The sequence below is a fragment of the Carya illinoinensis genome, chromosome 1, assembly GCF_018687715.1.
Source record: "Carya illinoinensis cultivar Pawnee chromosome 1, C.illinoinensisPawnee_v1, whole genome shotgun sequence".
In the NCBI taxonomy this organism is placed as follows: domain Eukaryota; kingdom Viridiplantae; phylum Streptophyta; class Magnoliopsida; order Fagales; family Juglandaceae; genus Carya; species Carya illinoinensis.
This window is the reverse complement of record NC_056752.1, coordinates 18,491,050-18,502,482: the sequence shown is the minus strand read 5'-3', so window position 1 is coordinate 18,502,482 and position 11,433 is coordinate 18,491,050. Positions and strand designations below refer to the sequence as shown.

At 35.9% G+C, this 11,433-nt stretch overlaps 1 protein-coding gene across 13 annotated transcripts; it reads left to right on the top strand.

Annotated features, from left to right (window-relative positions):
* Positions 1-6,765: 6,765 nt before the first annotated feature.
* On the top strand, positions 6,766-11,164 carry LOC122312585 (ankyrin-1-like). Of its 13 annotated transcripts, none has more exons than XM_043127278.1 (5): positions 6,766-7,006; positions 7,165-7,243; positions 7,769-8,410; positions 8,784-9,310; positions 10,518-11,164. In XM_043127278.1, the coding sequence occupies exons 3-5, from the start codon at positions 7,783-7,785 to the stop codon at positions 11,151-11,153; spliced, it is 1,791 nt and encodes a 596-aa protein (XP_042983212.1). In that variant the 5' UTR covers positions 6,766-7,006; positions 7,165-7,243; positions 7,769-7,782; the 3' UTR covers positions 11,154-11,164. The 13 variants fall into 13 exon arrangements, with proteins under 13 accessions (XP_042983212.1, XP_042983208.1, XP_042983201.1 ...); XM_043127274.1 differs by having other exon boundaries at positions 7,165-7,251; XM_043127267.1 differs by having other exon boundaries at positions 6,767-7,006; positions 7,741-8,410.
* The last annotated feature ends 269 nt before the right edge of the window (positions 11,165-11,433 follow it).

Genomic DNA, 11,433 nt, shown 5'->3' with positions numbered 1-11,433 from the left:
TGAAAACTCTAGAACAATTCCTCTACTCCCCATGTATGATGTTCAGAAAAATCAAAAACAAAAACAAAAGATTACAACCAAACCTTTCTTGCAATAAATTAAGGTAACACACTTAATGAGAACTTCTAAAACAATTCTTTTTGTTGCATGAAACAAACTAGCACACTTGATTAAAACTTCTAAAACAATTCCTTTTGTTGCATGAAACAAACTAGTAATGAAACAAACTAGCACACTTAATAGAAATTAAGGTATTACACTTAATTAATTAAAATTCTAGAACAATTCTTAATATACTTAATAAAAATTCTAAAACAACAAAGCATTGAAGCTAAAAGGATAAACAAAATTGCTGAACACAAGAAGATCTAATTCTTTCAAGAATATAACAAAGAAATAACAAAGAAGCAAGTTGTAGTTGTGTCTTTGAGTGTTCGGAATGCATCCCCTTTTATAGCCGAACATCTTGGCTAGTTGCCTCTCACATTCATACTTCATTTGTATTCACACTTCATTTGCATTCACACCTCATTTCGGCCACCTCTTGCATCCACACTCAATTGGTTTCTTGCATTCACATTCAATAGCCGCCTCTTGCATTCAATCTTTTCCTCAATTCAAACCAAGCAACCAAGTCTAACACGGTATGTATACAGAAAATTCAGCACATCATTCACACTTCACGCCTAACTTGTTGAAAATTCATACACGGCACTCTACTCATCCACTCCCCTATCTTTTTATTCCACCGTTCAGCCTCATATATGTATATATATATATATAAATATATAAAGAGCTGCCTCAATTCGGTACTGCCCTTCCTCCAAGTCAAGTAATGCACACTTCACCTTAAGAATAATTCCAGCCGACTTCTCTTATCTCTTCTCTTCAATCTGTTTTTCAATTTCAGCACACAACACTCACCCACCTACTGCACGTACTAGAATAGAGCTAGAATAAAAATAAAATCGTGACCGATTCTTTCTTTAATCCTCACTTCACATCTCAGAAAATTACTAGCCAATTAAATGACTCCAGCCAATTCCTTTCAACCCCTAGAAAAAGCATGCACCGACTCACTCATTACTCACAGAAAAATAATATGCATCGATACAACACAAGCACCCACCGACTGCCTCCTTCAATCAAATCTCTCTCTCGCCTGCACCTTCTTACCTCTCACCCTTCTATCTCTTACGTAACCTGCCTCAAACCAAGTCAAACACGGCAGTGCATGCACTCTCTTCCCCTTCTATAGACTTCCACGTAACCTGCCCTTTAACTCTCCAACCGACTTCACACATCACCAACTTTCAGTTCCAGCACATCATGCACCCACCATAACTCTCTCTATGTCCATCTCTGGAAAATTACAGCCGACCTCCTTTTTGGACTTGGGTTGAGTTGGCGGGATGAAGTGCATACGGCACTCTTCAATCTAGAGGTGGTCATCAATTCAATATGTCTTTCCATGCCATGTGTATAGGACCTACAAGCCAAAATTCATTGTTTTGAGTCATGCATGAGTTAATGACTTCCAATCTATTAAAAGAATTTAACATATGGATCACACACAAAATTTATCTCATACCAAGCTTTCTAAATATGCATATGAATAAACATTATCCAATTAAATCTCAAGTTTATAAAATTAAGCACAAACTCATGCTATTAATCAATTTAAATCACAACTTGTATTTATTCTTATTAACCATTTTTCCATTTAAAACCAATAATAATGTCATGATGAATTTAAAATACATTGGTTTTAAATAGCTAAAATATGCAATATTTCAGCTCAATCAGTGGATCACCATAATTTCTTGGACTACATTCGGGTAGCCTGGGATGTACGGGTGGATGGGTCAGCTATTCAGGTTTTGATTAGAAAATTAAAGCAGGTAAAGGTGGCGCTACGGGAATGGAATAAAAGGGTCTTTGGTCATACTTTGGGTCGTATTGATGCTCTTGAAACACAGATTGAGGAAATTGAGCAACAGCTTCAATTAAATTGGGAGGATAATTTGGAGCGGGAATTACATGAAGCACGTTCGGACTTGGCCATTTGGAGGCGACGTGAAGAATTGAGATTGGCACAGATGGCTAAACTAAAATGGCAGGTAGATGGCGATTGTAATTCAAAGTTTTTTCATGCTTGCCTTGCCAACAAAAGAAGAAAAAGAGTGTTGGAAATGCGATCAAATACAGTGATTTATGACACGCCAGAGAGTATTCACCAAGGGGCAGTAAAATTTTTTGCTTCTTTCCTCCAAAGGGAACCACCAGTAGAGCAGCCTAGCCTGGATGAGTACATTGAGTCAGTCATTTTAGAAGAGGAAAATGTCACTCTCATTTGCCCTCGCACTCTTGAGAAAGTCTTGGAGGATTTATCTTCCATTCTGTCTCAGAGTGTACCAGGTCCTGACGGTTTTGGTTCGGGTTTCTATAAAACATGTTGGGAGGTAGTTAAAACTGATGTGTGGAATGCTATTTTGGAATTCTTTATGTCCAAGCATCTTTCTAAATTCTTCACGGCCTCATTTTTTGTGCTAATACCAAAGGTGGAATCGCCTACAGGTTTCGATAAGTTTTATCCCAATAGCCTTTGTTCTATTTTCTATAAAATATGCTCCAAAATTATTGTAACTCGATTAACAGGTTTATTGCCTCGTCTAATATCTCCGGAGTAAGGTGCCTCTATTCTCGGGAGAAGCATCTTTGAGAACATTAGTCTCAACCAGAAAATGGTTCAATCTATTAATAAAAGAATTCATGGGGGCAATATTATGCTGAAAGTGGATATGGTGAAAGCATATGATCACGTGGATTGGGCATTCTTGATTATGGTCTTGCGCAGGTTTGGCTTTTCTCCTCAATTTAGTGATTCAGTGCATTCTTGTATTTCTAGCCCTTGGTACTCGATCATGATGAATGGTACCGTCAAGGGTTTTTTCCCAGGCGGTCGAGGGCTTCGTCAAGGTGATCCACTATCTCTTTATTTTTTCATCATTCAGCAAGAGGTACTATCTCGGTTGATCCATGGTAGTGTGCAAGAGCACAAGTTTGCGCTTTTTTCTCAGGCTCGAGGTACACCAATTGTCCCTCATTTGATGTATGCTGATGATGTAATGATTTTTTCCAATGGAAGTCAAAGATCGGTTCGAGTACTTCAAAATGTTTTGAGCCAATATGAGAGGTGGTCAGGACAAACTATTAATATACAGAAATCGGCATTCTATAAAATTTCCACTAGACGAAAGAGGAGACTCTTATGTAGTATTGGGTTCATGGAGGGAAATTTCCCTTTCAAGTATCTGGGAGTGCCAATAGTCTTGGGGAGACTCAAACATGTTCACTTAGAAGACATCGTGAATAAAGTACGGCAAAAAATCAGTGGCTGGAAGATGAGACTACTATCAATGGGTGGAAAACTAATCCTATTGTGGCATGTTATATCCAGTATGACGATTCATCTCTTTGCTATTTTACAAGTCCCTAAAATTACTATCTCCAAAATTCAAAGGTTGATGGGTTCTTTCTTTTGGGGAGAAGCTGATGGGCGAGATAAAAAGAAATGGGTGGTTGCTAATTGTATGCCGTTGTTGTTGAATAATTCTAAATGGAGATTAGGGAGGGTGAGATTTTTTTCTGGTATGATAAAGGGAGGGATGATGGTCCCCTAATCAATGAGATGCCCCTAGTGGGTCCTCCCTTGCTAAAAATTAAAGATTGCCGGTTGTCGGATAGCTGGGATGTGGATCTTTTGGAGAGCCTAGTAGGGTAGGACAAGGTGGATGAGATCTTAATCTCTTTATCACGGCCTAATTCTAGAAAGGATGTTATTGTTTGGACTCCCATAGAGTCAGGTATGTTCTCTACCCAATCTGCTTGGAATTGTATTCATATCTGAGGGTCTCCTCTTGAGTGGCATGATTGAATTTGGCATAAGAACCTTCCTTTAAAAATGTCTATACATTTTTGGAGGGCTTGGCATATGGCTTTGAGTGTGGATGATAGAATGCTTCGTATTGGTATTCCTCTTGTTTCCAAATGTGATTGTTGCACTGTAGGTCACATTGAAGATATGGACCATGTGCTCTTTGCAGGTGATTTCCCTAAAAAAGTATGGTCATTTTTTGGCACTCTTTTTGGTATTCCTATTGGAAGATCTTGGAAACAGAATTATGGTATTTGGTTTAGGCGTGCGAGCTCATCATCGCAGGTGGGTTTTATTGTGGGCATCATGCCCATCATTGTTACTTGGCGCTTATGGAGGAGAAGATGTCTTGCTCAGATGAAAGGTATTATGGAAACTCATGATATCATTGTTCGTTCTATTTGTGTGTGGTTAGGCTTCCTTTGTCAGGTGGCTAAGCAACCTATGCTACTGTCCCATCAAGATGGCATAATTCTTGAGGCCTTGCGGAATGCTACTACTAAACCCGACTTAAAAATATATATGTTTTATTATAAAGGAAGCGATAAGTACAAAGATTCCTCATGATAAATATATTCATTTTGTTTTAAAATATTGGAATCATAAATAAGGTACGTGGAAGTATATATTAAAATTTCTCAAAGTCTATGCTATAAAAATTATAACTTAAAATCTCTGTACACAATCTAGGTCACTATCACGCTTCCCTAGACCAAGTCCAGTCCTACAGCTCTAGCTTTGTAAATATTTTGACCTATGCTGGTTTAAAAACATTAAACAAACTAAAATGAGTCGATAACTCAGTAATAAATCCATCATGACATAAACATACTTAATATAAGGTTTTTTATAAAATATTTCATGAGAACTTAAATCATGACCATTCATACCCATGCTTATACCATGCATGACATGTTTTGAATTATCTGACTTATCATACTTATCTTACAGACCCACACATCTAACCTTGTATGCAAGGTTGTTCAGTGGCCCCACAACCAGCGGCCATGATGGGAGCCGCTAATAGTATTCGGCATACTATGGTAGACCACACTTATGTTCGTGGCACGCACGTCCACCCATAAATTGCATTGGTACCATTATTTTGATCTTATCTTATACTTGATCATAAGAAAAAATACGTGTCTTATGTAATGTGAAATACATAATACATACATAACTATAATATGTGGAATGAAACATGATGAATGACATGTTTATAAATATCATAACATGCATGGTACATAAACACTGACTTACAAATGACAGCCTTTAATAATATATATATATATATAACTAGCTAATGTATGCTAATCCTAATTTATGATCAAGTTACTTAACTTGTAATGTTGCTTCTTAAAATTTCTAACACAAAATCAATCACGGCGTGATGGAGGGAAGACAGTGGTTGTGAGTAGGAGGGAGGAAAAAATGATGGTTGCATTGCCGTATTTCATGGTGGGGGAGATGAGGTCGCGGTATGCTGAAGGTAAAAATAGAGCTAAGAACATAAAAAAGCCTAGGCTTGAAGAGACAGGAGCATGTACAGTGCATGGGACTTTATTTAAAGGATGGTATGGGTTGGATTTAGGAATTTTAAGGAGAAGATGATTCTAAAATTGTAATCTTAGTGTGGTTAAAATTAAAAACATACTCAAATAGTTTATTTAATGTGGGATTAATAGTGACTGAGATTGCATAGGGGACTTCAATCAGTAATGATTTTAAATTAAAATAAATTTTTAATAGCAGATCTTTAAATCCTAAAATAAGCCTAACCCATTCAATAAATAATAAATTAGATTTAACCTAGTTATTAAGCCCTTAAAATTCTAATCAACCTCAATAATTTATCACTCGTGGGCTTATCCAATATAGCCCATTAAATATAATTTAGGTTCAATAAAAATTATTAATATTCCGATCTTAGAATTATTAGGTCGAGTTGTTACAAATAAAGATCGACCATCTAACCATATAAGTGAAATAAAAATTAATCAATATGCTCTATTAGATTCTTCTTGCAAATTTCTTACAAAGAAAAAGAATTAGAAGCTAATATTGCATGGATACAAAAATATTATCATTAGGCCGCTGAAGTCAGAACGAGTGCAAATCCTTCTTATTTTCCCCTCTGGCTAAAGTCATGAACAGAGTTTCAACTGGCAACTAACAAGTGGCAACAGAATAAGGAACTCCATTCAAAGAAGCAGCGCTGGCATGACATGCAGTTGTAAGGATGAAAATAGAAAAAATTATTTTCTGGCCCGAAGAATAAAAGAGCCGGTCTTGTAGGTGCAGCCAACCGATAACCTATTGGTGATTGGAACACCTCAATTGGAGGAAATTTATGAGTAATAACTTCTTAGTGGCAATTGGACATTTTCTAGTTGGGGGGCAAACTAAAATTCGCCTTTATATTTAAGTTTCTTTAACTTTATGCCAACTAGTTGTCGTTGTTATTATACCCTCTCAAACAACCACATTTATTTTTTCATGTAATCTTCTCGAATAATGATAGACTTACTTTTCTGGTACAATTCCTTTACTATCATTTTTATTTTTTTAATTTTAAAAATAATTTTGTTTTACTACAATAATTTGAAGTATCACAAATTCGTCTTAATTTTAATGTCTCGGAAGGTCTTTTAAGACAAAATTGAAGATAATTATTCGATAATGTTGGAATGAAAATTTGTTTTGAAATGATATTATTTCACCCCAAAAATACGGTCGAACCGTCAAGTATACACTTTCAATCACTTTTTTTTTTTTTTTTTTTTCCTTATATGAGCTGTGCCTTGATTTTTGTTTTCATAATTTTGATTTGATTTGATTTCTTATTTTCCTTACATAATCTGTGCCATGTCCCTCTGATTACATCACATTTGTGCAGTGGCAGTTGTCCTTAGAAAAACTCACTAGTATGTAGCAACGTCCTTCCTCTTTTACCACCATGACGCCTAATGATGACGTTTACAATGATGACGTTTAATGATCAAGACCTCTACATAAATATCTCACCTCAATCCCTCCAGTTTCAAGGATAAGGTCTTCTTCCTCCACATGGTATGCCATCTCCAAGCTTGTAGCTCCACCACCGCCCCTTTTCTTTTCCTCAGTACTATTTCGAAGACGACAAGTCCAAGACCCTCCTTTTCTTTCTCTCTCCCTTTACGTCATTATTGTAGAGTTTGCTGATTAAATTGTGCTTCATTGCGATTCAGGTCAGGTACTCGATCGAGAAGTAAGGTTATTTCAGCGAAATTAAAGGAGCTGGTTCCATTACTTACTAAGTACCTGGAAGTAAGCTGGTCCGTTTTCATTTGTGCTCTCTAAAAATAGTTCATGAATGGTGAAATGTCTCGTTCGTAGTAATTGTGGTGATGAATTTGTCTTAATTATAAATAGAAGGCCTATTAAAGATTACTTTGATACGAAGTAATTTAATTTGAGAGTGTTTTCTTCTGGTGTTTCAATGTTTTTTCTCCTGCGGTTTTTCAATTATTTTTTGGAATAATTAATGGAAGTTTTGTTTATAATGTTTTCAGCCTCTTTTGAAAAGAAAACTTCTGTTTTGTTTAGAATGTTGATCATTTAGTCGTGTTTCAAGATGAATCTATATACTCTATAATCTATATATATATATATAGGATTTGCGCCTTAATGCTTAAAAAATAATTAAAAAAAGGGATATGCGCCTTAATAGAGAAATGTTGAATGTGACATCAACTACATGAATGCTTGTGGCTAACATAGGATTTTCTGGAGTACTCTATTGCTTTGCATTGAGGCCTCCGCAGCTAGTAATGACGACCGTGCACCATACAGAGGCCATCACTGGAATGGATTCTATTATCTATAAAGCGGCGGCACAAGGCAATCTGGAGGCCATCTCCGATCCACTTGATGGGTTTTTAACGGTTAATAAAAATACAATCCTACATATTTGCATTTCAAGTATCCTTGTCGAAGAAAAGTTTCCCGCTACTGGAGGAACCGACCCAGCCTCAGCGGCAAAATTTGTGAAAGATGTACTTGACAAGTGTCCGTCACTTTTATTGAAAGCCAACGCGGAAGACGATTCTCCGTTACATGTGGCAGCAAGGTATGGGCATGCTTCAATAGTCAGAGTCCTGATTGAACATAAAAATTCCCAACATCAAGATCTCGAAAGTGGAGTCGTTAAAGCTACTACGGAGATGATTGGGAAGCTGAACAAAGAGGGAGACACGGCCTTACATGAGGCTGTACGTCACAATCACATTGAAGTGGTAAAACAATTACTAATGGAGGTAGATCCAGAATTTTCGTTTGGTGCTAATGTTGCCGGTGAGACCCCACTTTACTTGGCTGCTGAGAGACACTTTCCAGATTTGGTGTCAGAAATTTTAAACAAATTGAAGTCACCAGCTTATAATGGCCCCTTGGGTAGAACGGCTTTGCATGCTGCAGCATTTTGGGATGATGAAGGTATTGCCTATTTTATATTTTCCGCATTGTAGAATACGATTTGGTTAAGAAAATATTTTATGTGGTGGTATCAAATATGACAGGACATCGAATTGATGAAATATAAAGATGTTCGATTTGCAAAGGGCCGGTTTTAGATTAATTCCGTGCTTAACAAGCTTCCAAATAATTTTGATTTTTTACCATATTGGTAAATAAAGACTCATGTCTGCTTTGTCCTGCATTTTCCTTTTGTACATACATATTTTATTTGATGATAAAGGACTGATTACTAAACATGGCTTCCATATTGTCCTTTTTATGTCTCCTAAGGTCTTCCTTTTTGTCCTTCAGAAAATTATTACATTAATTTAGCACGTTTAACTTCTTTTAGGAATGACCCAAAACATTTTGGAAAGATACGGACGCGATCTATGTAGACAAGCAGACCAAAATGGTTGGACTCCGCTTCACATGGCTGCATACAAGGACAACATTGGGCCAACAAAACTACTGCTAAAATATGATAGAGAGGTAGCATATATGAAAGACGCGGAGGGTAGGACAGCTCTTCACATTGCAGCCCATCGCCACCAAGAGAGTGTAACATTGGTAAAGATTATAGCAATGTGTCCAGATTGTTGCGAAGTGGTTGACAATGAAGGCCGCAATGCACTTCATCTCGCTGTGCACAACAACAGGCCACGTGCGGCGCTAATCATCCAATATTATTTGTCTCTCCGGAATCTTTTGAATCAGAAGGATAATAACGGGAATACACCTCTCCATCACTATTACAATTCTGCTGGTTACGACCTGCGTACCCTGGATTCTCCAAGAGTTGACAAAATGGTTTTCAACAAAAAGAACCAGAATGCTTATCAATTCTTAACAAATAATAGCTTTCCAACTGTTCATGGGGTAAGTAATCTCTTATCTTTCTTCAAAAAATAAAATTATATACTTAGTATTTGAATATTTAGTTCTTTTCAATAAGATATGCTAAGGAATTAATACCGAAACCAAAGGAATTCATAGAATTCATGATCAGATAATATATAAATCAGTTTGATGTGGTTTAAATTTTAAATTGATTTAAACTTAAATTGATTTTATGTATCACATCAAATGAAAAATTTAATGAAAATAAATACTTTGTCATTTGTGATAAATATTAATGAAATTTTCTTGAAAAAGAACTACTCACTTTTTTTTAACTATCGATCGATGGACCTTTTTTTTTCAGTTTCTCCCATATAGAAAATAGGTATTTTTTTCCTCTCTCTTATCAAAATTTTTAAGTCGTACTTCAAGAATCTCAATGGCTATTGAATTCTTCAAAGCTAGCCAACGACAAGTGCTTTTACCCTTTTTTCTTTTTTATTTTTTATTTATTTATTTATTTATTAACTTTGAGAACAATATTTACTATTATTTCGTGGCTCACTTAAAGTCTCTAAATCAGTGTGAAGCTCCCTTGTAAAAGAAGAGTTTGAAATAAAATGTCATGTTAATTGCAACCGAGGTAGACAATAAGGGTTCGTAGTATTCAATTTTGCTTTCGTATAGTGTGCTACCTGTTTTGGGTTATAGGACGTGGGTCCAATTCCAATAGAAACCGGATCTGGTCCAATTCCATCCAAGCCGAATCCTTTTAGGTTATGACTTTGATTTGAAGATGATGTGACAAAGAAACCACAACCTTTTCTTTGATGTAAACTTTATCGTTTTATCAATATTATGCGAACTAGGTACTATATCGTTACGACACAAATAATAATTATAAACCTAGCTAACAACTTTCAAGAACTTGTTCCTATAATTCTGGCATACATAACCTGTTTCGTTTCAAAACATATTTGATTTGATATATCTTCTCTATAATGATGCATCTTGGGAACGATAGTATTTTTCTATTCATTTTTTAAGTGCTAAATATTTTTTTATAACATGCATTTAAATATGAAGTTAGCTGTCTTTATATATTCTGATTTTAGTCATTATGCTATACCGAGCCACCTTGTTTTCTCAAACAAATATTCTTTGAATTTGTTTTCTTTTCTTGCTTTCTTTCAGTCTATAGAAATATACGGAATATTAACGATTAAGCCCAATAAATATTTTACAGAAGAAGCTCTTCTTTTTTAAAGATGCAAAAAATTATAAGTTCTATCACGATGGACGAGTATTAGAAGTCGGGTATGACGAAATTGAGAAGAAGAGGCCGAAGATGGTGGGGGAGGTGGAGTCGAATAAGGAGCGGATGAAGAAGATGGAGGATGATGATAAAGCAGCTCAAATCCATTTGGTAGTTGCTACACTCATTTCAACTGTGACCTTTGCAGCTGGCATTACCATGCCCGGGGGCTTCGTTGGTGTAGATGATCATCCACATCCAGGCTCTGCAGTTTTGAGGAAAAGTGTTGCTTTCAAAGCATTCATCATTACAAATGCCCTATCGTTGATGCTATCTACTTCTGCTGTCTTTATCCACCTATTTATTCCGCTTATCACTTCTACATACTTATTTGAAAATCGCAAAAGTTTTCTTCGAATGGCCTTCTGGTTCCTTCTTTCCTCCATGGCGCCAATGGTTTTGGCATTTGTCACAGGTACATATGCTGTATTAGCGCATTCAGATATTGCCATTCCCACCTGTATTATTTGCTTGTCCTTCCTTCTCGTCCTTGTAGTTATATTTCTAAAATTTAAGATTACTGATGCAGACTCTAAAATGCTATCGAGTCTGGGATTTGATTCTTAATATAAATAATATCATTGTATATAGGGTTTCATTGCAAATTTAGTTATAACTTAGTTTTTGCCTGTTTCCAAATTGCTACCTCTGTTACTCAATTTCAAACTTTTGCAAATTGCAACTTCAGTTGATCTTCCTTAACGGACATTTTGCCACATGGCATGCATGTTGCACGCTGTCTCCCTTTAGCATTCCCAATGGCTTATTTAAATTTTCATGTGAAATAACTAATTAAAATTCACTTTTTCATACATCAATTTATGCATTCCTTCTATATATCATTTAT

Coding starts and splice junctions, on each gene's coding strand:
- LOC122312585 (XM_043127231.1), top strand. CDS start 7,678: ATGCTTGTGGCTAACATAGGATTTTCTGGAGTACTCTATTGCTTTGCA. Junction 8,411..8,783: donor AGCATTTTGGGATGATGAAG/GTATTGCCTATT, acceptor AACTTCTTTTAG/GAATGACCCAAAACATTTTG. Junction 9,311..10,517: donor GCTTTCCAACTGTTCATGGG/GTAAGTAATCTC, acceptor AATATTTTACAG/AAGAAGCTCTTCTTTTTTAA.